The sequence below is a fragment of the Phallusia mammillata genome, chromosome 5, assembly GCF_965637545.1.
Source record: "Phallusia mammillata chromosome 5, kaPhaMamm4.hap1.1, whole genome shotgun sequence".
In the NCBI taxonomy this organism is placed as follows: Eukaryota; Metazoa; Chordata; class Ascidiacea; order Phlebobranchia; family Ascidiidae; genus Phallusia; species Phallusia mammillata.
This window is the reverse complement of record NC_137256.1, coordinates 1,898,821-1,926,638: the sequence shown is the minus strand read 5'-3', so window position 1 is coordinate 1,926,638 and position 27,818 is coordinate 1,898,821. Positions and strand designations below refer to the sequence as shown.

General features: G+C 37.9%; 1 protein-coding gene across 2 annotated transcripts in view; it reads left to right on the top strand.

The window, feature by feature from the left end:
- The window catches only part of LOC145230713 (hemicentin-1-like), a 71,750-nt gene extending 45,679 nt beyond the window's left edge, over positions 1-26,071 (top strand). The window contains exons 69-108 of one of the 2 annotated variants that reach the window (XM_080096221.1): positions 37-227; positions 882-1,088; positions 1,412-1,499; positions 1,888-2,021; positions 2,436-2,616; positions 2,856-3,009; positions 3,532-3,653; positions 4,212-4,344; positions 4,635-4,735; positions 5,159-5,385; positions 5,695-5,832; positions 5,987-6,113; positions 6,500-6,696; positions 7,081-7,215; positions 7,918-8,090; positions 8,722-8,950; positions 10,489-10,605; positions 11,033-11,165; positions 11,840-12,000; positions 12,491-12,662; positions 13,158-13,328; positions 13,700-13,870; positions 14,489-14,659; positions 15,159-15,329; positions 15,832-16,002; positions 16,391-16,537; positions 16,896-17,017; positions 17,518-17,655; positions 18,104-18,238; positions 18,670-18,835; positions 19,341-19,460; positions 20,002-20,136; positions 20,578-20,700; positions 21,097-21,222; positions 21,590-21,718; positions 22,295-22,507; positions 22,899-23,021; positions 23,745-23,868; positions 24,850-25,008; positions 25,696-26,071. In XM_080096221.1, coding sequence (XP_079952347.1) covers positions 37-227; positions 882-1,088; positions 1,412-1,499; positions 1,888-2,021; positions 2,436-2,616; positions 2,856-3,009; positions 3,532-3,653; positions 4,212-4,344; positions 4,635-4,735; positions 5,159-5,385; positions 5,695-5,832; positions 5,987-6,113; positions 6,500-6,696; positions 7,081-7,215; positions 7,918-8,090; positions 8,722-8,950; positions 10,489-10,605; positions 11,033-11,165; positions 11,840-12,000; positions 12,491-12,662; positions 13,158-13,328; positions 13,700-13,870; positions 14,489-14,659; positions 15,159-15,329; positions 15,832-16,002; positions 16,391-16,537; positions 16,896-17,017; positions 17,518-17,655; positions 18,104-18,238; positions 18,670-18,835; positions 19,341-19,460; positions 20,002-20,136; positions 20,578-20,700; positions 21,097-21,222; positions 21,590-21,718; positions 22,295-22,507; positions 22,899-23,021; positions 23,745-23,868; positions 24,850-25,008; positions 25,696-25,900 — 6,140 coding nt within the window. In that variant the 3' untranslated portion in view covers positions 25,901-26,071. The remainder of the gene's footprint in view (positions 1-36; positions 228-881; positions 1,089-1,411; positions 1,500-1,887; positions 2,022-2,435; positions 2,617-2,855; positions 3,010-3,531; positions 3,654-4,211; positions 4,345-4,634; positions 4,736-5,158; positions 5,386-5,694; positions 5,833-5,986; positions 6,114-6,499; positions 6,697-7,080; positions 7,216-7,917; positions 8,091-8,721; positions 8,951-10,488; positions 10,606-11,032; positions 11,166-11,839; positions 12,001-12,490; positions 12,663-13,157; positions 13,329-13,699; positions 13,871-14,488; positions 14,660-15,158; positions 15,330-15,831; positions 16,003-16,390; positions 16,538-16,895; positions 17,018-17,517; positions 17,656-18,103; positions 18,239-18,669; positions 18,836-19,340; positions 19,461-20,001; positions 20,137-20,577; positions 20,701-21,096; positions 21,223-21,589; positions 21,719-22,294; positions 22,508-22,898; positions 23,022-23,744; positions 23,869-24,849; positions 25,009-25,695) is intronic. The other variant, XM_080096222.1, reaches the window with a different exon arrangement.
- Positions 26,072-27,818: the final 1,747 nt, after the last annotated feature.

The following is a 27,818-nucleotide window of genomic DNA, read 5'->3' as shown; positions in this document are numbered from 1 at the left end:
ATCGGAGAAATTATATTTTATTTTCACCCACTCCAGATCGCACGCGTATTGACGGCTCCGACCGAACCGAACGAATCAGTGTGAACGTGGGCGACGTAATAAGCTTGATTTGTGACGCAGCAGCCGTCCCTATTCCGGTGGTCACGTGGTCAAAGAACGATCAGCCATTGGTCGACAGCACGAGGATTTCTGATGACGGAGGTCGAATGTTTGTGGCAAGCGCTCAGGTAATATTGAGTTTTATTCAATTAAAAGTATTCACTTAATTTAAATAAAACAAATAATGTCAAAAAGATGTCAGGATTTATATCCTAACGTTTTGTTTGTTGTTTGATACAAAATAGCTTAGTCTTTTTATCAAATATTTTCATCCATTTCATCAACGAAAAATAAACATTTTTTTTAACCTTAATAAATTTTCCAAAAAGTATTACTTTGTTGGTTTTATTAAGTTATTAAATCACTTTTTTGTGCTTTAAAATAGTATTAAGTAACAGGGATGCCAGAATTTATGTGCTTGAAGCGTCCGTTTATTTCAATCGCAAATAATAGAATGACGCGTCAAACCAAACGCATAGCAAATGTGCGCACCAAACGAAAAAGGCAAACGTCACGCTTCGTAAGAAATAAATAAGCGACAGGGGTCGCTACATGCTAACGGATGCTGTTTTGGAACTTAAAGGTCAAGTCCTTTCATTTTCTCAACGATAAATAATTTGTTTTTTAAATCCCTAAATTTTTAGTGCATTCTTTTTCCATTTTCTTAAACCTTCAGTTTGTTAAACAAAAACTGTTAATAAAATAGCCACAGTGATCTTTACTTTAGAATGTTAACATAATAATATATTGTAATAGTTAATAACTTTGTTCTTTTATTCCAGCTTTCAGACGAAGGAACTTACACTTGTCTCGCTACGTCACCCGCCGGAACAGTCGAAAAGGATTATGACGTCACAGTGAACCTTCCCCCCACAATCGACAGTGCAGATCGCAACGTCACAGCGGTTGTGGGCGATGACGTCATACTGGAATGTCGCTCCGATGCGGTTCCACCCCCCACTTGGACTTGGTTCAAAAACGGAAGACAGGTGGAAGAAAATAAATTGGAGAAAACCTTGAAATAATTTGTTTCCTACTTAAATTTTACCGATAGATTTGAAATCCGACAGTCAAATATAGAAACTTTATTTTAGGCTATAGGATTTAAATTGGGTTTCAATATAGTTACAGAAAATAGGACGAGGCCCAGTAAAACATAAACTAAACTAAAAAAGTGAACTTTACTTACTAAAACCGCTTGAATTTTACCCGTGAGGCATTTTTTGTGTCGTTTTTTTTCTGCCAATTGCATTAGAAACTTGGGCCATGCTCAAAATATTGATTATTTCATTACATGGAAAATATTTCACAGTTAAACAACGAAGGGCGATTTTTGACGCTTCTTGATGTACAAGTTTCAGAAACAGGAGATTACACGTGTATCGCATCCAACATTGCAGGTAATGTGTAAAGTCACATGTTTATCTTCCTTTAGTTGTCCACTTATTCATTTCGAAAGAAAGTTTACCAGCTGATAGATGTAGGTTGTAGATGTGGAATCTGTTTCCTTAGATGTAATAGACCTAGTGATTATCCTCTTTGACTTGTAATGGCCCCTTCATTTAGTTGGTCTTTTAATCGTCAGAGAGCTCTCTGGTAGTTAGTTTGAAATTAAATTACCTGTTGAGTCTGTGCATAGTGTTCCTTAGTTGTTTCCTAAAATATCCTTGTATTTTTGTTCTTGGTGCTAAAGAACATGATAAATCAAATTAACAGTTTTGCTGTATGTTCAAAATTTCACTTGTACAGTGGTTGCTTTCAAGTAACAAATTTACCACAACTTTACAGGTACAACTTCTCAGGATATTCATTTATCAGTTTACGAGCCTCCGACAATCGACAGCGGACTAACTGACATCACTGCGACGCTAGGTGACACTATTAAGCTCCCGTGTGTTGCGAGAGGAGTTCCTATCCCTGAAGTAAGTTCATTTCAACCATTGTATTGTTTGCTTTATCGATTCCTGACAAACGATGTTTTGTAATGGAACTTATTCAATTTGAGCTCCCTGGTTGTTTTGTTTTTAAAAAGTTTGTTGTAAAAATATAGTTTTGAGTCTTATAAAAAAAAACGCTTTTAGAGGGCTTGTGTATGGTTTGTACACGCTGTACTGATGATAGAAACCACGATTGTTGAATGATTTGCAATAATTTCCAAAAATTGTCTTTTCATAAAGCATTCTTGTCGGGTTATTTTCGAATGAAATCTTTCTTTGATAACATCATAAAACCAAAAGTTATTTTCACAACAACAATTTTGTAAATTTCTTACCGACAGCTTTAAAAAGACACACAAACACATTTTAAGTCAATTTTAAAAATCTGCGAAACTTCAGGTATCTTGGAGAAAAGACAGCACTCTCATATCCAGCAACAACACACCTGCAAGATTCGATTTCCATCTATCCGGTTCCGTCATTGTGGAATCGGTTCAGGTTGATGACGCAGGTCGTTACGTGTGTCTAGTATCAAACGGAGCCGGATCCGCCCGAAGAATAATCGAGCTTGACGTACAAGGTAATAATTATGACGTAACAAAAGTACTAATTATGACGTAACTGCTGACCAGGTCAATGATGAAAAAACTCTGGCTAAGATTAAAAAGAAATTGTATTTTTGCCCAGACGAACAATTATAATCAGCAATTCCTAACGATTTCTCGTGATACACCAGTATAGTTTCTGTCGTTTGAGATCCACAGTTTTAGAAATGGACGTCTAAAAGGTTCAAAGTTTTCAATCTTTTTTTTTCTTAAGTTCCACCAAACATTCTTCCTGGAGCAACCAACGTCACAGCGAACGTGAATAACCCCGTGACCCTGGATTGCGAGGTCACCGGTCTTCCACGACCCGAAGTAACCTGGACAAAGAACGGAGAAGAGATTGACGTGAGGGGAGACCCTTCGATCAGGTGGAGAACATTTTTACAAAATTTGTTGGAACATAAACTAACCTACAGTAAATATTAATAAATCCTAAAGCAAATATCAATGCCTTGTTTTGTGATATGTCGAAGAAAGCAACATATGCTGTTAATACGAGTAAACCCATTTTTTTACACATTTTGCAACGGATAATTAGTCTATTTAAGTAAAACATTTTTATTTCAAACCATCAAAAATGAAAAACCAAAATATTGTCAAACATATTGGCTTAATGTTTTGGCCAACCGAAGACTTTGATATAAATTTACTAAACAACACTAAAGTTTAATGTTGTCATGTCTTGTTATCCGTGAAAAATCGTAGTTGTCAATATGAAAGCATCGAGCCAATAAATGATAAGTAAGCCACAGACAGTGCACAATGTTTTGACCTATAAGCGTTTCATCAGTGCAGCTGGTGAGAAGAAATTGGCCACATGAGCTAGTTCTACGAAGAAACCATTACACGTATTAGTTGTATTTCCAAACTTACATGCTTTTTATCGACAGTTTACTGGGCAGTGGATCACTACGTATTGCTTCAGCTTCTGTGACTGATACTGGATATTACAGATGTCAGGTCTCAAACCCGGCTGGTCACATATACAGGGATGTTACGTTGTTTGTGCAAGGTGCGTTCTTGTTAACTAGTGATTGCATGAGTTCTGCATGGTAAAATATTTCAACCAATAAATACCTAGGATTGTTGTTAACTTGTATTTGTATGTGCTATGTAGGTTTAAATAATGTAAGTGTTTACCTTGAAAAATCATACAAGTATCTGTTCCGTCTTGTTTTATGATAATGCCGGCTTTTAAAATCTACTGTGTCTGATGTATATTTTTTTGTATTCACTAAGTATGCATGTTTTATAACCCAAGCGTGTCCTAAGCAAAATACGTCGATTTTAACAACTACCAATTTCTGTATTTCGAAAATATTGGTTATTGTGTTTTTGTTAATTTTAACTAAACGAAGCATGACGACAACAGCGATTGTTTAATTGATGGCAATAGAATGTGCTCACTATATACAATACCTCTAGCAGTTTTGTTTTTGTTTTTAACTACTTTTCAAATCAATACATAGTGTTCTTAAAAATAGCCTCCAAGTTTTTTGTACATTGGCCCAAAACATTGCTGATATAATTTAACTTCACAAATTATAGCACGTTGTATTTTATCATTCAGTCGCTCCCGGAATATCGGACGCACCCACTGAATACGTCAGACAACCAAACGTTTATCTGCGAATCCCTTGTGACGTCACAGGCACGCCCCAGCCGGAAGTGACGTGGCAGCAGAACGGACGTGACATCGACAAGTAAGTTACCAGTGTCTTTAATTGAAAAAATATATTGTTTAAATTAATAAACAAAAGTCAAAAAAAAACTATTATAAAAAAAACTTAAAAAAAAATTATGTACACAATCTTTCTTTTTTTTAAATTTGTCTATTTTATTTGTTAACCAAGAATTGGTTTCATTCCGAATAAAAAAAAAAAAAAAACAGAATGACAGCAATAAATTATTTTTTCAGTTTTGGAAACATGTTTGGCAGCACATGTTTGGGTGATTGACTAAATTGCTCCTATGTTTTGAATTTTTTTTCTAGTTTGGACGACATTTATATTGACTCAACAAACGGTCTCGTATTTCCTTCCATCAGTTTATCTCATGATGCAACTTATACTTGCACAGCAATCAATATGGCAGGTTTGTGGCAAATGTATTATCCCTAGCCGTATAGAGAAACAAAATTGAAGTGTTTACAAAAAGTAAAACACGGCAATGTCGCTTTTAGGTTTTTAATGTATTCTTTGAATAATTTTACACACACTGGTGCATAGCAGCAAAAGCCCCCAATGCTGCACTCCCAAAATTCTGTTCTGTCTTTGCAAGTTGGCTTTTACGATAGGATTCCAATAACGTTTTAAATTAGGTTTAATATGCCACAACAGTATTGTCGAATAAGGTATGTTTCAGTTTATGCCAAAGACTTTTGCTTTCAAATAAATTTGCTTGAAACACCACAATTAATTTGACTGTGGACAACTAGAAACAACAATTCAACATCAATTAAATATCTTCTTAAATTGACCTCCTCAACTCTTTTGAACTTTGCCGCTTGGTGTCCAGGGAGCGCGAGTTATGACGTCGCCTTACAAGTGCGGATTCCACCGAACATCCGTGACACTCAGACCAACTGGACAGTGTTCGAAGGCGACTCTATGTCGCTACCTTGCGACGTGTTTGGCGTCCCAACACCGACCGTTACGTGGCGCAAAGGAGCAACTGTTGTGGAAAGGGGAGGAGACAGGCTGGTTTATCTCAATGACAACAGTTTGCTGATTAGTTTAGCAGAGGTGAAGTCAAGTTTCCTATCATTACGTTTATTTACTTGTCTGGAAAACTTCAACGCTGGGTTTGTGTTATTTTTTATTTATCTCAGTATAGTTTCTGCAACAGAAGTAAATACATTACAAGTTTTTGGCAAATATTTTAAATACGCACGTGTTGGGTATTGCACCCCTGACAGACCCAGCTTTACAACTTAGGCAGCGACTTGGCTGAATGATCCAGGGCGCTTGGCCTATTTCCAAACGTAATTGAAAGCGTCCTGGGTTCGAATATCGTGAAACAAAGACTAAAAGTAATCTTGTTTTTTTTTTCAGCCAAATGATGCTGGTACATACACGTGTGTGGCGCAAAACATCGAAGGTGTTGCATTTAAAGATTTAAGTCTCGATGTTTTCACTGCTCCACGGTTTAAAGTTGTCATTCCTGACACAAAGATTGTCACAGTCGGAGAGGTTAGTTTAAATACCAAATATAATGTAATTTTTTGCTTGTTTTTGTGTCATTTTTACTATTAGGCTATTGTGTGACTTAAAGCCCTTTAAAGTGGATTTGTTTTGAAATATGCTCAAGATGAAAACATGAAATAAATGTTGACCTTCTTTTTAGTCATTACTTGTTCCTGTGGTAACACTGGGTCATCCCTCGCCTGACATCGTGTGGTCTAGAAACGGTATTGAGCTTGAGTCGGTAGATGGCGCCCTTCAGATCACTGTTGTGTCTCCAACTGACGAAGGTGGGTGAAAAATTTACTACAAATTCGGTCCACAATTCTAAGGGGACAATTTATAGCAAAAATCCGAAAAAGGCGTAAAATTGTGTGAACGCAATTGCCAGGTGTAAATTAGTCAATGATGTATTGTAATGAGGCATTAATCCAAAAGTTTGCAGATAATGCTAATCTACACAGAAAACCATTGTAAAGTTTTGTAGGTCGCGAATAATGGTCAAAAGCAGTTATAGGGAACCTGTGGCCTCGAATGTACATTGTTAGGTCGCCTTCATGAAAAATAGATACCCAATCCTGGTCTAATGCATTAGTCTGATTAAAGTAATTTTATACAATCTACATAACACTTTATTTTTTACACTAAGCTAAGTAAACCTCTTCGATATATTCAGGTCTCTACTCCGTGACCTTACGTAACCCCGCCGGCACTGTCACGCACTACTTCCGTCTCGTCGTCCAATCACCGCCCGAGATTCTAGCAACACGTGACACTGACGTCAGAGTGAACGAGGGGGAGCACATTTCCCTCCCAGTATCGGTGGACGGCAAACCGCGACCCCAAGTGGCCTGGACCAAAGACGGACTCGAGGTGAAAACTATTGGTTTATTTTTGAATATACATTTTAACCAGGAGATAAATCGCAATTTAAACGTTAAGAACAGGCGAAAAAAAAACAATTTTGCTGATCGTAACTTATGTACCAATACTTTTTTTGTATATTTTGACTAAAGACTTTGCATAATGCCATCAACATTTAAGGACTACCTAAACAATTGCCGTTTTTAGTCAGTTTCTAAAATCTGTTTTATGGAATAATTGGGAAGAAAATTCTTTTTATTTATAGAACCAAAGTTATTAGAAAACTGACAATTTAGGTTTTACACCAGTTTAGGCAAACGATTTTGAGATTAGAAAATTTGCCGTCATATAGTATGCACAGGTGAAGTAAACCCCAAACTTGTGATATTTCAGGTTGAACTCGACGGATTGAGAATTCAGAAATCAGGAGGCGGATCACTTGTGATTCACAATTCACAAACATTGGATAGCGGACATTACATCGCAACTGCAATGAACGATGCCGGGAGAAGCTCAGTCGAATTTCAGGTTTGTGAAAGAAACAGGGTTTCTTTTAAAGCACAAAAAGCAAAAAAATCCCGACAATAAAAAGCTACCTTAGTTTGCGCCCATTTTGTCATTGCACCAGAACAGTTCTTAATTCAATGGTAGGGCATATTCGTTAGTCGGACTAATACCTTGGTTGCGACTTGAATAAAAACTAAGTCTGTATCTCCCTTAAGTCTGTAGGCAATATGACTTATAGTTCGAAATAGTGTGTACTGTCTGCAGCTTATCAATATGTCTTACTTTGTTGAATGAATTGTTATATTTTGGTAAAAACCACATGACCGTAATAATATAAATGATAAAACACCAGGTCTACCGTGATCAATGATCTGCATGAACGTTTTAGGACTGATTCCAGTAATTAACATGCGTTTATTTTAAGTTTATAAAGCTCTTCTGGCAATTGCATTTTTGTACCGACGTTTCGACGTCCTATGCCGGTCGCTTTTGTCATGGTAAATAACACTGAATGCGCGTAGCACTTTGCGCGATAAACATAGGAAAAAAAGAATGATGTTATGCCTGTCAGCAATAGCTTGTATATGTACGTTTATTTTAACTGGTAATATAAGAAAATGCAAATATTCTGTTTCAAGTATCCCAGTCTTATGTTCCCAAAGCCGGTTAAAACTTTGCATAATTCCAATCAAGCTTTCAAAACTCGAACCTCACACGTTTCAGGTTCTGGTCCGAGTGGCTCCCATCATCGTCGAACGACCAGAGGATGCTGAACTTGATGCTGGTGATCTTCTGCAACTGGAATGCACCGCTCGGGGAATCCCCACACCCGATATCACGTGGAGATTCGAGGAACAAGATGTGCCTGGTGAAATGGTGGCGGAAGGACAGAGCAGGTAGGTTTCGTGTTCACATGATTTCGTGATGATAATATCACATGATTTCGTGATAAATGTTGATGACGATATTGTGATGAATGTTGGTAATCATACCTAATGAATTGAAATGCTAATGAAATCAATGTTGATGATATTGTATCGAATACAGATGATAATGTTGTGATGATAGTATCACATGATTTCGTGATAAATGTTGACGATAATATTGTGATGAATATTACCGATAGGCAGATGCATAATGCATAACTTAAAAAAAAATCAATGTTAAATCCACACTATGGTTAATGCAACACTTAAAGTTGTACTTAAACGTGAATTCACCATTTTATAAATTCTCTCGCAATCACGTTTTGAATACGTAAAGCCCTTAATAGCTGCAGGAAACCAAATATTTCCTGAGTTGTAAGACCCCCCCAAAAAATTTTTTTTTTAAGTTTGTGTGCGAGAAATGAGCTTAAACAATACCTAATTTTTTAATTTAAATATTTTGATTAAAAATTAAGTTGAAAAGATACAAAATTTATCCAACGTCAGTTACAAAGAGTGTTTTATGATACCCAAATTAAAGTTGCCTACTTAATTACTACATAATACAAATGTCTCATAAGTTTTTTTTTTACAATCACAGATTAGTAATTGAGAATGTTCGTCCATTGGACGCTGGTCGATATTTGTGCCAAGCAATAAATCCTGCTGGGGCGCGAAGTGCCGTTGCATTTGTTCGGGTTCGATCCCCGCCAGTCATGGATGGAGAATTTAACCCCGAGCAAGTCGACAAACTCGGCGGGAATTCGATGCTCGATTGCCCGGTGAGAGCCGACCCGAGACCTGTAATCACTTGGATGAAGGATGGGCAGGTATGTATTGTTGCCATTTATATTTAGTGTACAGTAAAATCACTAAATGTGTTAAATTTTAATTAATTTATTCCCGTGTGTTTAGTTTATCGGGGTATTGTTGAAATAATGTAAGTTTTAACAAGTTTCGAGCTGCTTAGTAATGGGTAGAGCTACTAACACTGAGCTTCACCTTTGGCTCGACCTGGGAACTTCTGGTAGGTGGCGCAAAAGAGCATAGGCGTTTATGGTGCTGACTCAGCAATTATTCTTACCATAAACCCAAATTGCTGTAACAGCACCATAAACGCCTATGCTCTGTTGCGCCACCTACCAGAAGTTCCCAGGTCGAGCCGAAGGTGAAGCTCAGTGTCAGTAGCTCTGCCTAAGTAATGTGTACGTTTATAAGCTTTTGTATTTTCCTGTTGTTACTTGTTTAAATATTCTTGTTGTTAAAACTTTTTGTAATTTTTAACCGAATTCATTTAGGTCAGCGGTTCCCAACCTGTGGGTCGCGACCCCAACTGGGGTCACCTGACAATTTGCCTGGGGTCGCCGAAAGCATGGTTACCAACTTGTTTTTGGCCATGAACCACAAGACCCCCAAAAAATAACTTATGGACCAGTTCATTTTTGAAAAAATATATAGTAAACAAAACATTAAGCCTTTTGGTCTAAAATGTATTTAAACAAATAGAATACAAAAGAACAGTACTCAACATTCAGTCACGCCCTTGTTTGTTAACTAATATCTAAACTATAGTAACTACAGCTCGGGTGGGTCTTTAATATAGAGCACGGGTCACCACGGCCCGCGAAGTTATTTTAATTTTCATGCCAAATCGTACTGATAACTTTGTAATATTCAGAGTTCAGACATTAATATACTCCTTACGAAAACTTTCCTGTCACGATATGTACAATTGATATTATCTAGTTACATAGGATAACAACGCCCAGGATTGATTTAAAGCCAGTTTGTTGCGTCACAGACAAGTGTTAATTGTGCACAAACAATTGCCTTCTTTGGTTACTTGTGACGTAATATACAAGGATTTCTCTTAATATGAGACTAACTATGTAGTTTAACATTCGCATCACCAGATGTTAAATGGGATTGTAGAAAGACCATTTTGGCGCACTTATAAAAATCGCCCAGCGGGCTAAGTTTGGAAAGACAGTGCTAGGGCATGCGGCCGCGCGAAGCGTTATTAAACTTATCTGGCCCGCCGTGACAAAAGTTTGGTGACCCCTGATATAGAGCTATACAAATTTTAATATATACCACTAATTTTATCCTTGGGGTCACAGCAACAAAAAGGTTGGGGACCGCTGATTTAGGTGATTCCAAATTTGGCCAAACATTGTTTGGGGTAGGGACGTTTTATCAAATAAAGTACGCTTACTCAATCAATCTCTTACACAAGCTAATTCCTGTACTCTGTTATGACATTTTAATTACTCAGCCAACATTACAATTTTACCAGTTTGACTACGTTTTTACTCAAATGTTATTTTCATCCTGATCGTCATATTTCTTTTTATTTTATCTCACTCAGGTGGTGACGCTGACAGACAGAATCCGCCAATTCAGGAACGGATCTCTCATTATTTATAACACAGTGATGTCCGATGCCGGAGATTATACTTGTAGGGCTTTCAATGATGCTGGCCAGGTAAGATGAAAGCGTTAGTTACTTGTCAATGCAAATTCATAAATGCGTTAAAAGTTGGTAACAAAGTGTGCCTTTGTCCTACAAACGTGAAACCTTAAATTTGTTAAACAACGCTTTGGTTTTATTCTCAATTTATGAAATTAAAATTTTTGTTTTTTACCTGCCCAAAATACCTCCATACTATATCAACCCAATAACTTCAAATGAAGAACAGTCTCATTGCTTTTGTAAAAAAATGGTGCATTTGGAAATATATTTATCACCCCAGCATATCATTGACATCCTTTTTATAATCATGGCGATTGACGGCATTAATTTCAAACTTTGTACCATCATAATTAAAAGTTTACAGGAAGAAAAAGAGGTGATATAATAAAATGTCCTAGATTTTTACTTTTTTAATGTGAGTTTTAATTGACTTTTGTAGGTGGAAATTGACAAGACACTTACCCTTGAAATGCCCCCGTTTATCGTGACTGAACCTACAGACACAACGGTTGATGCAGGAAACGATATTTTGCTGGATTGTGAAGCGATAGGTGAACCGCAACCTGAAATAGGTAAGTTGCCGTCATCACAAAAGTAAGCAAAAAGGCAATAACCAAATACTTAAAGATTGTAGGAACTTTTGAGTAACCTTTTTTATCCGTCATCATGTTCAGTATTACCTTGTCAATATCGGTTATCGTCAACTAACGATGTAATGCGAAATTAGGACAGTTTTCCCCAAGCATATTCAAAATGTATGGTTCTTGTCGTTGCGAATACCAACAGCATAAATATTACTCCGTCAACTGTCACAACTGAGCGCCTTATAACATTGGCCCCTTTTGGGCGTAACATTTGTTAAAAAGTACGTTTTTATACAATACACCAGTTCATAAATTGATGCTGCAGACATCAGAATCTTTTGACAAGACATAGGTCGAATATGCTAATGTAGCCAGCCACTTTACGGCACTCCAGTTTGTTAGGAGTAACAGACTTGAAAGCCGTTCCTCGCACAATAAGTTTGATGCCATTAAATTATGTTTGTTCCAAAATAGGTAGTTGTGTAGAAAAGTTTAAAAGCCCCTAACAGTGCACACTGTTTCGACCTATAAGGTGTCAACAATGCAGCTATTGACGAGACCTCACAGGTCGAAACAGTGTGCAGTGTATGCGGCTGCCTTATCATTTATTGGGTGATGCTTTTAATTAAGCCAAACATGACAGAGGTTTAATGTCGTTTCAGTATGGACGAAGGGAGGACAGCTTCTTCCCAGCAGAGCTTCCATCCTCAGAAACTCGTCACTTCTCATCCACACAGCTAGATTGGATGACACAGGAGAATATGAATGCATTGCTACCAACTTCATGGGATCAGCGTATTCACATGCACTGGTTACTGTCAGGGTAAGTAAAATGATTATATGGTTAAAGGGTAGGTTTTCAAAGTCGTTTTAGAATAATTGTATTTTTGGTAAAAAACAAATTCGATTTTATGACTTGTTTCAACCATAAGAGTAGACATTTGTACAACTATTTTTAGAACTAGGTTTAATCTGTATATTAAGTCTAGCAGTTCGGTCCAAAAATTTTTTGTTTTTGAGCACATTTTATTATTAAAGTTTGCATGAATAACTTAGGGAATAGTATAAGTTTACAATTAGGTTGTTAAAAAAGTGTCAAAACTCATATTTATTGCTACAGCTACAGTATTTCTATTGATAGTGGAAAACATATACATACATACTGCACATGTTAAACGTATACATACGGCTTGTGCTTTTTGTGACCCTTTTTCCCCATTTTTCCTTTTTGTGTTTTCTGTGACAACTCTTTCCCAGAATGTAACAAAAACTAATTAGTCCGTCTTTAATATTTACCGATTTATCATTATCAGGTTCATGGTGGTTTCGGAGATTGGGGTATCTGGGGTTCTTGTGGGACAACATGTGGGTTTGGTGAACAGGAGAGACAGAGGGTTTGTGACAACCCACCCCCAGCAAACGGGGGTAGAAGATGTCAGGGTTCATCCACAGATACGAGAGAATGCGAACAGGGTCCATGTCCAGGTGGGTGATATGTTAGTTGTTGGTTAATGAGACGTTTAAGGATTTTTAGTTAAGATAAACAAACCCAAAGGCTATATATTCGTTCAAAAACTATTTTTTTTTATCCTCAGATGTAGACAACTTAGGATATTAAGATATAGGATTAAACTCCATGACTGTGTGTTTGAAGACGACTTAAATATTTACTATTCTTTTTTTTTAAAAACTGTCTAAATTTTTATGTAGAAAACTCAAGGCAATAAGATATACGCCCCAACTGAATGACATTGAAGAATGTAGCCTTTCAAAAAGGTGTCATCCTTAATTTGCTCTTAGCAGATTTGTAAACTACTCACATTTAGTATTCACATTAAAAGAATAAGTTTGATAATCACAAAACTAAAGTAGTGACACTTATGATGACTTAACAAACGATACATTTTTTTGCAACAATTTTTGCATCAAATCCAGAAATTTCGCATTGTGTTTTTACCAATCATCAAATTTTTCTTTCAGTCAACGGTAAATGGAGCACGTGGAGCGATTGGGAGGATTGTTCGGTTACGTGCGGTCAAGGGGTCAGATCAAGGTCACGTGAGTGCAACAACCCTGCCCCTCACCATGGGGGATTACCCTGTAATGGTGACGCAAGTGAGAGATTGATTTGCGCAAGCCAGAGATGCGCTGGTAAGTCGTGTTTCGTTTTTCTCTTTATCGTATCTTGCGAAGTTGTTGAAGTTAAAATGTTTTATCGAAAAAAAGCATTTAACTATTGACAATTTGTCCATAAGTGTATTTTATATTTCACGCCAGAGATTTTTCGTCTGTCAGTTCAGCAACTAAAGCAGAGATAAATGGTACCATGTTATGTAGCAATTAAGTTAGCTGCAACAATTATATTTTCACTGCTGTATTATATAACTATACAACTGAACCAGATTTTTAAATTTAGCCACTTAACAATTATAAAACAAGAATCATTTGTAATCTGTAGGTTTCCAAGCAAACCTTGTTGAGATTTTGTTTTTTATTTTAAAACCTTTCTAATGTTTAACCAGTTGATGGTGGTTGGTCGCTATGGGGACCATGGATGCCGTGCTCTTCAACTTGTGGTGAAGCGTCACAATTGCGATTACGTCACTGTAACAATCCCCCTCCTTCCGGTGGAGGGCGGAAGTGCTTCGGCCCTGAAACGTCATCAAGAATGTGCAACGTGAAATCGTGCCCAGGTAATTTTGCTAAGTTGTTTTTATTCAAAAGTTTCAATCATTTTAAATGTACAGGAGTTTAATCTTTATTTTTCACTTGCATGGGCTTGTAAAACTTGGCCTGTACGATTTTCCGCCTTCCAGTGTTCGTTGCCTCTTTTAAAGGCTTACATTTGCGAACTGACTGGCTTATACACAAGAAAGTTGTATGGCAGCGCACAAACCAATCATAAAGCAAGCATGTTTGAACAAGGCGTTTCTATTTTTCATTCAAAGATAGTATAAAGGGAGCAGGAGATTGTTAGGAGTGTCAAAACGTCAAACATTTTCTCACTGAACTAACTTATTCTATGGAAAGCTTTATTGCTTATGTATTTTTTACACTTGTACACAATTCACGGTTTTAAAAATCCTAACCAGAAACAAACAAGCCACTATATTAGTATAAAACATAACATTTCGACAGCAACTTGTGTCACTCTCAAATGAATGAATGTAAAAACCAAGATTGTTTTACACATTTCCCACTTTGCCCTTTGTTTATGTCGATGTCAAAATATTACTTTTCTTTCTTGACTGCTTCTTGCTTGGTATGAGCTCCAAAGGACCAGCACATTTAAAACAATTTTCTATTTTCAGTGAACGGGGGTTGGTCGAGTTGGGGAAGTTGGGAGTTCTGCAGCGTCTCCTGCGGAGGAGGAGTGAGAGCAAGAGTGAGAAGCTGCTCCGAGCCTTTTCCGAGTCCAGGAGGAGAACCATGCTCGGGATCGAACCGGCAACTCGACAACTGTAATATCGATTCTTGCTCCGGTAAGTCTGAAAACTAAATATCTGAAAATATGTTTTAGATTTCAGGGTCATCTGGGAGATTATTATTTACAGTAGCTATAAGAGTCATTTTATGTTGATCTGGTATTTTTTTTAGTTGCAGCTTTTTAGTAGGTTTAGTCTCGAAGTATTTTAACTTATTTACAACATATTTGTGTCGTGTTTATGAGTTTTTGAAGTGAAGTCAAACCCAGCCATGGTGAAATCTGAATATAAACTACTTTTTTCCAGAAAGTTGTACATTTCTCTATAAGGCGCCCTGAATATTCTTGTCATTTTTTACATTATGTTTCGGTTAGTCAGGTACCAATTAAACAGTTTAGCTTTACCAGTGACTTATTTTAAATAATCTGTAGCTGTATTTTTCAAGATGCAATTATCACATGCTTAGACGAATGACAAATATTGTTCCAATAATGGTAACAAAGGTTTAACTTCAAATTATTACACTGAGCTAATATTTTTCTATTTTTAACCGCAGTAAATGGAAACTGGGCGACCTGGGGAACCTGGAGCTCTTGCTCGCGCTCTTGTGGCGGAGGACAAGGGAACCGATACAGATCCTGTTCGAATCCGGCTCCAAGATTCGGAGGAAGATTCTGTTCCGGTTCCGATTCGGATATTAGATCTTGTGGACTTCGGTCGTGTCCGGGTACTTGCTTGTTTTCAGTGATAGAATTGCTTAGGTTGGCGGGACATGTTAAGTATTTTCACTACAAAACTACAAAAAAACGTGATGAAATGCAGCTTATTAGAACCGGACAGACATTTACCAGAATTATAATTTGGTTAAGTTTACTGGCATAGGCAGATGGTAAAATTTCAGTTCCCCATTCCTTGATGAAATAATTTCAACATAAAAAGCGGTGTAAAATACGTTTAGACACTAATTTCTTTAGTTTTTTGTCTAAAAATGAATTACAGTACGCCAGGCCCAATAAAGGCGTTATACCGAGTCAACCGGTCACAAGCATTCACCACCATATGGCAAGGCATAGCCTAGAAAAATCTAGCTTGTGTAGACGGCTCAGGGCAGATCCCAGTTATGAATTCATGTTCATCTTATCGTCTAAGGATGTTATAATGTATTAAACCCTCCATTGTTCGACAAAGGGTAACCCCGTTTTAACTCAACTGCTTGTTTCCTTCTTCAGTTGACGGCAACTGGGCGATGTGGGGAGATTGGGGAGATTGCAGTAAGTCTTGTGGGAGCGGAGTTAGGAGTAGGAGGAGATTTTGCACAAATCCTCCTCCCAGCAACAGTGGAAGGTGGTGTGCAGGAGATGCATCACAAGTTGATGTTTGTAAGATGGAAAAATGTAAAGGTAAATATAGTTGTGGATTTCGGTGAACATTAACAGATAAAATAAAAATAATCGCCTGAACATTAACAGACTGAGTGCAAGGTCATGCAAGTTGTCACATGGACAAAATTGGTGATGTCTGAATAAAACTAAAAAACATTTAAATAAAATGGGAACAAATTTAATGTAAACATTCGTTTCGACCATTTATGTTGTTATCTGCGAAACCATAATGGATTATACCCTTTCCTCTTTGACAAAATTGTAAAAATAATCTGGAAGCATCTATTGTGAACAACAAAAGCTGACAACAAGCGAATACATGATTTTACTTAAAAAACACACCCCTATTACCTAATTTGTGGGGTGTCACTATGTAGTTACGTCACTTATCATAATTTCCCCACAGGTGGTCCTCTGCACGGTGAGGGAATTTTGTTCGGAAACATCAACGACATTCCGTTTGGTGGATCCGATATTTCGGCGAATGGAACCGATATAGGAGACGATTTGACCCGGATCCAAGCGGTGATTAAGAACGTTCCTCCGTCAGTGGGTGAGTAGTGAGAAATTAAAACTGAAAATTATGTTATTCCGTATTCGAAGGGAACTAGTAAATAGGTGGTGCAAAAAATGTAAATTTGGTTTTGGGTTCCCATACGTACGCTTTTTCGGCAAGCATACATAAATAAAAGTATGAGATTACGCCTTTCAAACAAATTTAATAAACATGCAGTTGACAATTTCAAGTGAAAATGAAGTATGCCTTTTCCGAAACAGAACATGAATAATCACAAAACTGTTGGAAACACACGCAAAGTCAAGTCAAGTTAACGTTTATTAGCAATTGAATATACTCAGTGAAATTGTCTCAACCCTTGCTTCAAACAACATTTAAAATGATTGTTGTCAAGGTCCTTACTTGAAGAGTCAGATTTCGATTCTAACTCCGATTTATTGGACAATGGCTCGTGAAACGGAAGGAGCTTACAACGGTTACACACTGACTGAAGGAGTTTTCGACAGGGAGGTCATGGTGAGATTTGAATAATAATCTACAAAATCGTCCACTTTATCAAGTTATTTGTTGGCAAGAATTGAGTTGTGAGATCCAGACCTGCATAGGTTTATGTCTTGGGTTGGAATCCTACCGTAGGCTAGACACTTTCCTCAGTGAAAAAAGTTTGGTACGGTGTGGTAATTCGGCTTAGCATGTATTTACTTGTAAATACCACATTCATGTAGTTACAGCGTTTGTTTTTTCTACTCCTACTTTTTTATACAATGAAAACCATAATGTTTGACATTTCATCTATATTCAACAGTTATCCAACTTTATTTTTACGGTATTTTGAATAAAAGCCATATTCGTTATTTTCAATACACCAGTCCTGGCATATATGTACAAAACATGTTTGATTGCTTTGATAAAAAAGGGCCATTGTGTGAACGGCTGTCTACAAAAACGCAGTAGTTCTGATCCTAGTAATGCATATACATTTGCGAATATCTTACTATTGTTTTTATCTGATGTAGGTTGAATTTGCGAGTGGTGAAGTGGTGAAAATGTCCCACAATGCAAGAGGTCTTGATTCGAGCGGGAAACTTAAGATGGAGGTGACGATGGATGGTTACGTTCCTGAAACTAATCCATTCACTCATATCGACATAAAGGTAAAAACACAAATATGACCCAAGGTTGACCTTTTGATTCTTGCTTGTTATATTTGTTTAGTAGGGGGAGCAAATGGTGTGAGGAAATTAGAGTTGTCTTGATTCGTTACAAATAAATGCAACCTGGTGGACGAAACGCTTGTTCAGTATATTTTAGTAAATGTTTTGTTGCCACAAATAAACTGGTCGTTTATAGTTGATATGTAGCAAACTGAATTACTATTATGTCGTGGTTTAACCCTATCTTAAATATATGGTAGGAAAATTTACTTTATATTATCGTATATTTTATAAACTGTTATTTTCTTATAATGTAGCAAGGACCCTTATTTTTAAAATTTTATTTTTAAATAATGTAAAAATACTGCGACGATTCAGAGTGTGTAATTTGTGACTGTAGTAAATACCAGAATATTTATTTGGTGTTTAACCTGTAATACTTTGACAGGATTACAGTGAGGATTACGTGCAAACTGGAGATGGGTCACTCTACGCTTATTCTGATCGCCTCATAGCAATGGACGGTTACATTATGCCTTATACATGGAACCATACAATCTCGTACAACGCATCCAGGGGAAAAGTCAGTTTGTAGAAAAACGCATACTTAAACCTAAATTTTGACTCTTATTTATGTTTGAATTAAAGACTTGTGTTTGGTAATAGTAAACATTAATTAAACTTTTGCGCTAGATATTGTGTTCTAAAGTACATACTTCCCTAAAGTTGTATAGATCTTACTTCATTCCTGTAGCTTTCTTGATAGGACCACAGTGGTCTCTTCCTTTTATCTTCTTTTTCTGTCTAACATGGGACTATTTCCATGACCCATCAGTTAATCCAGAGCCCCCAAAACGCACACTTTTACCCCAGTCGACCTATTAATCAACCTAAAGGCCCATGAAACGTATACTTCAAACCCCGTGGACCCATCAGTTTACCCAAAGGAGCCTTGAACTTTGAACTTTGTGATTTGTCCAATTTCTGTTGATAACAAATCCCGATTAATTCCAGATGCCGTATTTGGTGGAGCGACTTTCTGCAAGTGACATCCTCGTCGACTACGACATCGACAAGGAGGAACTCTTCTTCCAGATGGATGTTAGGATCGGAAGAGGGGATCCCAGTGATCGGTGTCCGGAGGGATTCACCCTCCATCGGAGCGGAGCTTATTGCACAGGTCTGGTTACCATGGTGATATCTAACGGTGGTATACCCTGTCATGTGACCGGAAAACCAACCAATGGCATTTCGTGTTAACTCTGAAAGCAGTCGAGCAGGACGTTTTACGGTCACAGTGCGGGCGCCACCTGTTGTCTAAAAAGGAAGTGCTTAAAAAGTTACATTCGCTTTAATTGCGAAGTTGTACATTATGTAAATTTGTCTATTTCTTGGGAATTGCTTCAGCAAACGATTATTTCGGGCCATTATTTTTTACCGTTGTCATGGTATTAGGTGGGGTGTGACTGAACACTATGTATACTGACGTATAAATTGCTGAAATCTTTAGTTACTGTGTTGTTTTGCATTGTGCTGGTTCCTAATGGTGCTTTGTACAGTGAACTGCAACAACATGTTTGAACCACCTCAATCAAGTAAACGAATCATTTGAACAGTTGAAACGTCATAAAAATCGCCCTTTTTATTCGCGCACTATTTAACATTGTGTGACTTTTGATTGACAGATGAGGACGAGTGCGCCACCCAGCGACCGTGCTCTCACATATGCATCAATGTGATGGCTTCCTACATTTGCTCGTGTCCAACCGGTTACACCATCGGGCCTGACGGGAGAACGTGCGAAGGTGGGAAAAACTGAAATTGTTCAAAGGACTTCAGCATTAGATTTCCACCTTACTTGACCAGTCGATCACGCACAATCATACATAAATTAAAGTACGCCAGGCCTATTGAAGGCGCCACACCGAATCAGCCCGTCACCAAGCATTCACCGCAATATGGCAAGGGGTAGGCTAGAAAAATCTAACCTGCGGTGGGATTCAAACCCACGACAGGAGTCTTTCCGTGACTCGCGCTCCACCAACTGAGCTGCGCAGGCTCGGTGAACCGCCGAAAGTCGAATCACAAGCACGTTGCCTGCCTCGTATGCTGCACATGTCAGCTTCGTATTAGGGGATCGCCAGTTCGACTATTATTCAACAACTTTGCACAAGTATTTACGGATGGGACCCACCCAGTTATAAGCCTTCATACAGACCAGCGATTATTTCAATTATTCCGATACTATGCAGAACGGTCGTTGGTTTCAGTAACAACTCTTGAAGATTTAGGAATTACCAACTCGAATTTTTCGATATGACATAGCCATATATTTCTTGTTTCCAGACATCAACGAATGCTTCACTGGCGAGTTCGTCTGCCAACCCACGCTGGAATGCGTTAACACACTCGGGTCATACAGATGCGACGTGATATGCGAGGAAGGGTTGAGAAAAGCTGGAGATGGGAGAGTTTGTGAAGGTGAGCTTGGATGATGGTAATTTGTGTTGACAACATACATGTAATTTCCTTGAATAAGCTTTCCTGGTTGGGACCTTCAAAATTAGAAAAATAAAAATGTCATCAGGAACACTGTGAGTGTGTGATTGGCGTATAATGATTATCTCCAAAACATAGTCAAAATTGTTCTTGGTGTACCAGGACCATGTGGGCTTTTCAAAATAAATAAGATATTTTGATTTTGTGATAATCAAAATTGATTACAAAAGACGAAAGGTGTGCAACTGTATGAAGGTGTTTTTCAAGAACTTAGAGGAATGGTTGCCACAAAAATACTTAGAGGGAAGGTTAATGTAAAAAATGTAGCATTTAGGTGGAATTGGATCCCCCGATAAGTTTTTACTTTTGCTTTCAATTTGCCTTTCAAAGTTCAATCATAACAATTAATCACTCATTTTCCAGATATTGACGAATGCAACTTACCTGGTGAACGGGTCTGCAACCATCTTTGCCACAACACGATCGGATCGTTTCGGTGTGAATGCAGAAACGGATTCTGGAAAGTAGGAACCGGAACTTGTAGAGGTACATTGTTACGTCACAGTTCTGAAAAAGCCAATATAATATATTTTTTGCAACAAGGTTGGAATTTCTGTTGCAATTTTGTTGCCTTTTTTCGGATACTATTCACTTTCTTATCTTTCGAATAAAGTTAATAAAACATATGAACATAAAGAGTAGAAAGTTATAAGTCAGACCAGTCTTTTTGGTTCAACAAAAAGTGACTTGAATTAGACCTGACTTCACACTTAGCCTCATTTGTGCCACAATTTTAACCAAATTCAAGCCTTATTTTGTTTAAAAACCAAACGGGTCCGGATCCCCAATTCCGAACCTGCTTAACTTTGATCTTCTTACATGTTGGGTTGTCATTTTTATATTGTTCGGAATACATTCTAACTTGATATCAAATATATGCAGATATCAATGAATGCTTGAGCAACGCATGCAGACCAGAACAACGTTGTATGAATACACAGGGAGGATACAGATGCATTGATGACTGCCCCAAGGGGATGCAGAAGACCTCCTCGGGAGTTTGTGTCGGTGAGTGAGACTTCGTGGGTTTTCTTAAGCTTGGGGTATCAAAAGTGGGAATCCCTGCCCAAAGGGGCTAAACTCTTTTGGATTGCGGAAAACGTTTAAGGCTTAAAAACCAAAATGGCTCGGTAACTTTTTGCTATTGGGTAATTTACTATGAGGTGTTTTTTTAGAAAAGCTAAAAAAATACTCTTCATTTTATGTAGTTGTATACAGACGTTGCATTTAGAAACTAAATTAAATTTAATGAAATTTAGAAACTAAATCAATAAGAATCTAAATTTAATTTAATAACATTCAGTCGCCCAAAAATAGGTTCGTTTACTTACCTTATTACTTTGCAAGCTACAGGTTTTCTTTAACTTTGTTGCAGATATAAACGAGTGCTCTTCGGATCCTTACGCATGCGCTCATGGGATGCAGTGCGAGAACACAGTTGGTGGATACAGTTGTGTGTGTCCTGCAGGGTTCAAAGCCACAGGAACCAGACCACCATGTGCAGGTTCGTAAAGTTTTGATTAATTCAAAGGGCGGTCTCAACTTGTTCTTATTCTTCCCTGCTTGTTACTAACTTTGTCATACTTTAATTTGCTTCAGCTTATACTAACATTCTTAGGGCGGTGTCCAAGCAAATTTATTGGATTTGGGTTTTAAAGCTTTTTTCTGTGGCATCATTCACTTTTACAAGATCTTTGTGTTTCACTTAAGAGACTTTTTACCCAAACGTATTCTGGTGTATTGAGCAAACTACTGTTTAGTTGAAGAGTCCTGCTCTGGACTTTGTGATAGTCAAATACTCTTGGATTACAGACAAAAGATAATTATCTTTTGCACAAAAATAACAGCCATGTTGCTTTATAAGTTAGTAGACAATCGGATGCTATCTAAAGATTTCTAAAGGCAGTTTTTTTCCAAACATCAACCATTAACTTGAGGTTATAATGGCCCACAGCATTGCCTGGGTCTCAAACCGATTACTAATTATAGCTAACTAATTAACTAACTGCATGGAAATTTCACCATCTAACTTTCATTCTCACAACCCCGCCCTGATAACATCAAAAAACTCGTAAATCAGATTTGAATGAATGTTTGGAGTATCGAAGCAGTCCATGTCCGCACCGATGCGTGAACACAGTTGGATCTTTCCGTTGTATTTGTCCGCCTGGTCAGCAATACCTAGCTGACGATAAGTCGTGTGCTGGATTGGTCATTCTATCCGAGTACTCACCTCGCAACTACGCCACCTACTGTCCGATAGGATTTCGATGGACTGGACGAAGGTGCCAAGGTGCGCAGCCTTGCCGCATGGGATTGTTTGCTTTTTTTCTTTTTCTCTTTGCATGTCATGCATGGCAACTTGCACGTTCAAACGCATGCATGGAATTGAACTAAAAATGTAACAATTTGTGTCATGAACGTTTCATTCAAATGCTCATAACTTGCTTTGCATTTCAAATTTATTTTTTCTCTAACTTTAAGAAAAGTTTCACGACTTTGTTTTGTGAATATATATCTTAAATATTGCAAGTGTACTCTTTATCACTGTAATCTTTTCACATTCTCCTTACAAAATTGTATAAGTTGTACTGTGAATATATCATGATACATATTGCAAGTGTACTCTTTATAACAACAATATTTTTATTCCTCTTACCCTAAGAACAACGTTTTTCTTGCAGATATCAATGAATGTGTGGAAGTTCGTGGTATCTGCCAGTACAGCTGCAACAACACGATCGGAAGTTACAGATGTTTCTGTCCTGTGGGTTACAGACTCGCTGATAACGGACGAAACTGCGAAGGTGGGAATCGAATATAACCGGTTTATTGTTCTAGAAACACTAGACACTGGCTTTAAATGGTTTCAAAAACATAACTAGCAAATACTTGTATATGGGAAATAAGTTACATCGTAATGAGGACGTTTTAAAAAGTCTATTAATGGTCTGCAATACGACGTATTGCTTGTACGCAAGCAGCCTTCTAGTTTAGTTGTAGTTATTTATTGTTAGCATATGCCTGTCAAGCTATGTGCAATATCCAATCTGTTTTATTTATAGCTCGCTAGCCGTTTTGTTTTAACCTTAGAAAAGAAAATTTGTTATATTGGGGTGTATCTGTACATGAAAGCGTGGTTTACATTAGTCGTAGTGAAAATAGCTTATTTTTTTAATATACACTTTAGTGGGAAACAAGCTATTGAAAACAGTCAACCAATGTGTTGATTACGAATCTAGGCAATGCTAAAAATAAAATTGAGGTTCAAGTATTTTTGCTCAGCTGTGTGGCCCATTTGAACTACTTTGTGGCCCACAAATAGGCCTGACCTATTCAATGAAAACATGGGCCGTGACCGAAAGCAGAATATAACTCGTTACGAGCAGATATCCATGAGAATTTATTCTTTTTTAACAAATATTTGTTAAATTCAGTTACATGTACATAAAGGTGTCGTTTACATTGAGCAAATTTAATAAGTGTGAACAAGAAGCAGAATATAACTGGTTGTGTTTTGCATCTTGCAGATATTGATGAGTGTGCTGAAGGGCTTATGAGGTGTCTTCCAAACCAGATGTGTTTCAACAAACGTGGATCTGTTACTTGTCTCAATACGCCATGTCCACCTTCCTATGTGAGGACTAGAGGAGGGTAAGTCGATATCTTTGGGTTGTTTGTGAACTTTCACCCTCGGGTTAAAATAACTAACGCTCCACACACTTAATACATATACATATATATATATTGCTGTCAGGCATAATATCAAGTTTATGGAGCTCTTCTGACAAATGTATTTTAACACCCATTTTCGTTGCGTTGTGAGGTGCTTGCGTTTCATTCTTTTTTCCTTTGTTTATCGTGCACTGTTCTACTCGCATTCAGTGTTATTTACCCTGATGAAGGCGACCTGTATAGGACGTCGAAACGTCGGAATAAAAATACATTTGCCAGAAGAGCTCCATAAACTTGAAACACTTGATAAGTTTACAACGGAGCATACTCTGCATATACTAGTCGCATTCGGTGTTTTTTACCCTGATAAAGCCGACCTGTATAGGACGTCGAAACGTCAAAATAAAAATGCTAGGAGCTCTATGAACTTGATACTCTGCACATCTTACTCTTTATAGGCTGTTCTTTATATTTTGGGAAGTGTTGATTTTGTTTACAGATTCGAACATCATATTAAACTATATAGGGAACAAATATTATAGGGTTACATACTATTCGTTTGTCATAGGTATGTAAAGACGTGTTAAATGGATTTTGAAGGGACATAAGTGTCAACTTTTAAGAGCTCTTCTGCCAATTGTATACACTTGTTGATGTTATGCCTGACAGCAACAGCTAATATATGGAGCATAGGTGTATGAAAGAATGTAATATCAGATTACGATTTACATGAATTATATCATTTAAATTGTTTATTCTTTAAAACTTATATTAATAAAAACTTTGGGGGCTTTACCTCTTCTCTTGCTATAATTTACATGTGGTGTTGGGTCTGTTTTGGGGGGTTGGGATTGGAATATATATTCCGCTAAATACTAATCAAAATACGAGAACTAATTGGTGATTTTAAAAGGGTTGCAGTAGGAAAAAAACTGATTTATGATTCATTTGTTTTTTCAGATATTGTCTGAAGCAATGTTTCGGACCCGATTGTCACCTAAAACCGAAATACGCGATCGAATACAAAACTGTTGCCCTGCCGTTCGGAATCGAAGCAAACACTGACCTCGTGCGGCTGGCTGTTTACACAAGCGATGACAGACTTCACATGAACACAACGTGAGTTGAGAGTTAGGAGATTTTATTTGTTGTATTTACGTTAAAATATGTAAAGTATAAATATGTCTGACAAAGCCTTATTGTGTCTGTGATGATGACAAATCATCTAACCATAAGGTTTCATGTACAGAGAATACATCACAGCCGTTTCAACAATCACTGTTGCCCCTTTTATGCTTTTTCACTTGTCATACCTCTTGTTTATACTGGAAATATACAAACGTTGCATATTGTTTTTTAACACGAGTTTGTTATTTGGTCAAAATAGGGTTGTCCCCGGTTGTCCCCGGTTGTCCCCGGTTGTCCCCGGTTGTCCCCGGTTGTCCCCGGTTGTCCCCGGTTGTCCCCGGTTGTCCCCGGTTGTCCCCGGTTGTCCCCGGTTGACCCCGGTTGTCCCCGGTTGACCACGGTTGACAGCGGTTGACAGCGGTTGACCCATTCATTCAACCACACGCCCTTAAACTCGAAATATCACAATTTTAATTACTCGAATTTGGAGTATCGGAGCAGATACGTAAAATTTGCATTAAGTTTGTCCAATCCCTGCATAAATCCCCAATCAGTCGCATATTAAAAGTTATAAGTCACATTGTGTACTGTATATATCCATAAGCAACCGTTTCTTTAATATTGTAAGTCACATGGGTAGACAATCTCATAACCTTAATTTAATCTTTAATTTCACAGGTTTGTTGCCCGTAACACATTCGGTGGACCGTTCGGGATTCGAACCCAGGACTATCGGGGTTACGTTTTCACGACACGAAGTCTGGCTCGATCCAGAACCTACCACGTGGAGGCGCAAGCGACCTCGTTGGCTGCTGACGGTGTAACGGTCGAATATCAAACAAAGTTCATCATATACATCAGTGTGGCCGCCTACAGGTTTTGATTCGGGTTCAAATCCAATGTAGAGCGACACCTAGCGACGCGTTGATGTTTATTTTTCATCTCAATCCCGCATTTTCGTCCCCTTTTGTCATTTTGTATAAATTACATGTTTGCGCATCGTGCGAACAAACGAACTAACTTTCTCGTCCTCAATAAACCTTAGTTCCGTCAACTGGTTGTCTTCCTCCTCACAGATGCTGCAAAGAATTAACAGAAACAAAGCAGCATTAGCGACTAACAACAACACTAGAATGTTTCCAAACTTTCAAACAAAACTGAGTAGGGCACCTGAGGCAGAAACGATTGAAGCATAAAGTCATAGATTAAATTCATTATAAGCACCTAAAATATAATAGTTTCTACTGTTCTGGAAAAGGAAATATTCCGGCAAAAACACACCGAAAACCGGATTTTTCTTCGATTTTTTGACCCCCAAAAATCGAAAAAACGGAAAGGCCATAGCCTTAGGGTTTTTTCGAAAATCGAGTCACAATTTTTGATTTTAGAAACCGGTTTGAACCGGTTTGGTGCTTCGGTAGGTGGCTAAAACCGGTTGAAACCAGTTTGAAACTGAAATATTCCGGCAAAAACCCACCGAAAACCGCATTTTTCTTCGATTTTTTGACCCCCCAAAATCGAAAAAACGGAAAGGCTATAGCCTTAGGGTTTTTTCGAAAATCGGGTCAAAATTTTCGATTTTAGAAACCGGTTTAAACCGGTTTGGTGCTTCGGTAGGAGGCTAAAACCGGCTAGAACCAGTTTGAAACTGGAATATTCCGGCAAAAACCAACCGAAAACCGGATTTTTCTTCGATTTTTTGACCCCCAAAAATCGAAAAAACGGAAAGGCTATAGCCTTAGGGTTTTTTCGAAAATCGGGTCAAAATTTTCGATTTTAGAAACCGGTTTGAACCGGTTTGGTGCTTCGGTAGGAGGCTAAAACCGGCTAGAACCAGTTTGAAACTGGAATATTCCGGCAAAAACCCACCGAAAACCGGATTTTTCTTCGATTTTTTGACCCCCAAAAATCGAAAAAACGGAAAGGCTACAGCCTTAGGGTTTTCACGAAAATCGGGTCAAAATTTTCGATTTTAGAAACCGGTTCAAACCGGTTTGGTGGTTCGGTAGGAGGCTAAAACCGGCTAGAACCAGTTTGAAACTGGAATATTCCGGCAAAAACCCACCGAAAAACGGATTTTTCTTCGATTTTTTGACCCCCAAAAATCGAAAAAACGGAAAGGCTATAGCCTTAGGGTTTTTTCGAAAATCGGGTCAAAATTTTCGATTTTAGAAACCGGTTCAAACCGGTTTGGTGCTTCGGTAGGAGGCTAAAACCGGCTAGAACCAGTTTGAAACTGGAATATTCCGGCAAAAACCCACCGAAAACCGGATTTTTCTTCGATTTTTTGACCCCCAAAAATCGAAAAAACGGAAAGGCTACAGCCTTAGGGTTTTCACGAAAATCGGGTCAAAATTTTCGATTTTAGAAACCGGTTCAAACCGGTTTGGTGCTTCGGTAGGAGGCTAAAACCGGCTAGAACCAGTTTGAAACTGGAATATTCCGGCAAAAACCCACCGAAAACCGGACTTTTCTTCGATTTTTTGACCCCCAAAAATCGAAAAAACGGAAAGGCTATAGCCTTAGGGTTTTTTCGAAAATCGGGTCAAAATTTTCGATTTTAGAAACCGGTTTCAACCGGTTTGGTGGTTCGGTAGGAGGCTAAAACCGGCTAGAACCAGTTTGAAACTGGAATATTCCGGCAAAAACCCACCGAAAAACGGATTTTTCTTCGATTTTTTGACCCCCAAAAATCGAAAAAACGGAAAGGCTATAGACTTAGGGTTTTTTCGAAAATCGGGTCAAAATTTTCGATTTTAGAAACCGGTATGAACCGGTTTGGTGCTTCGGTAGGAGGCTAA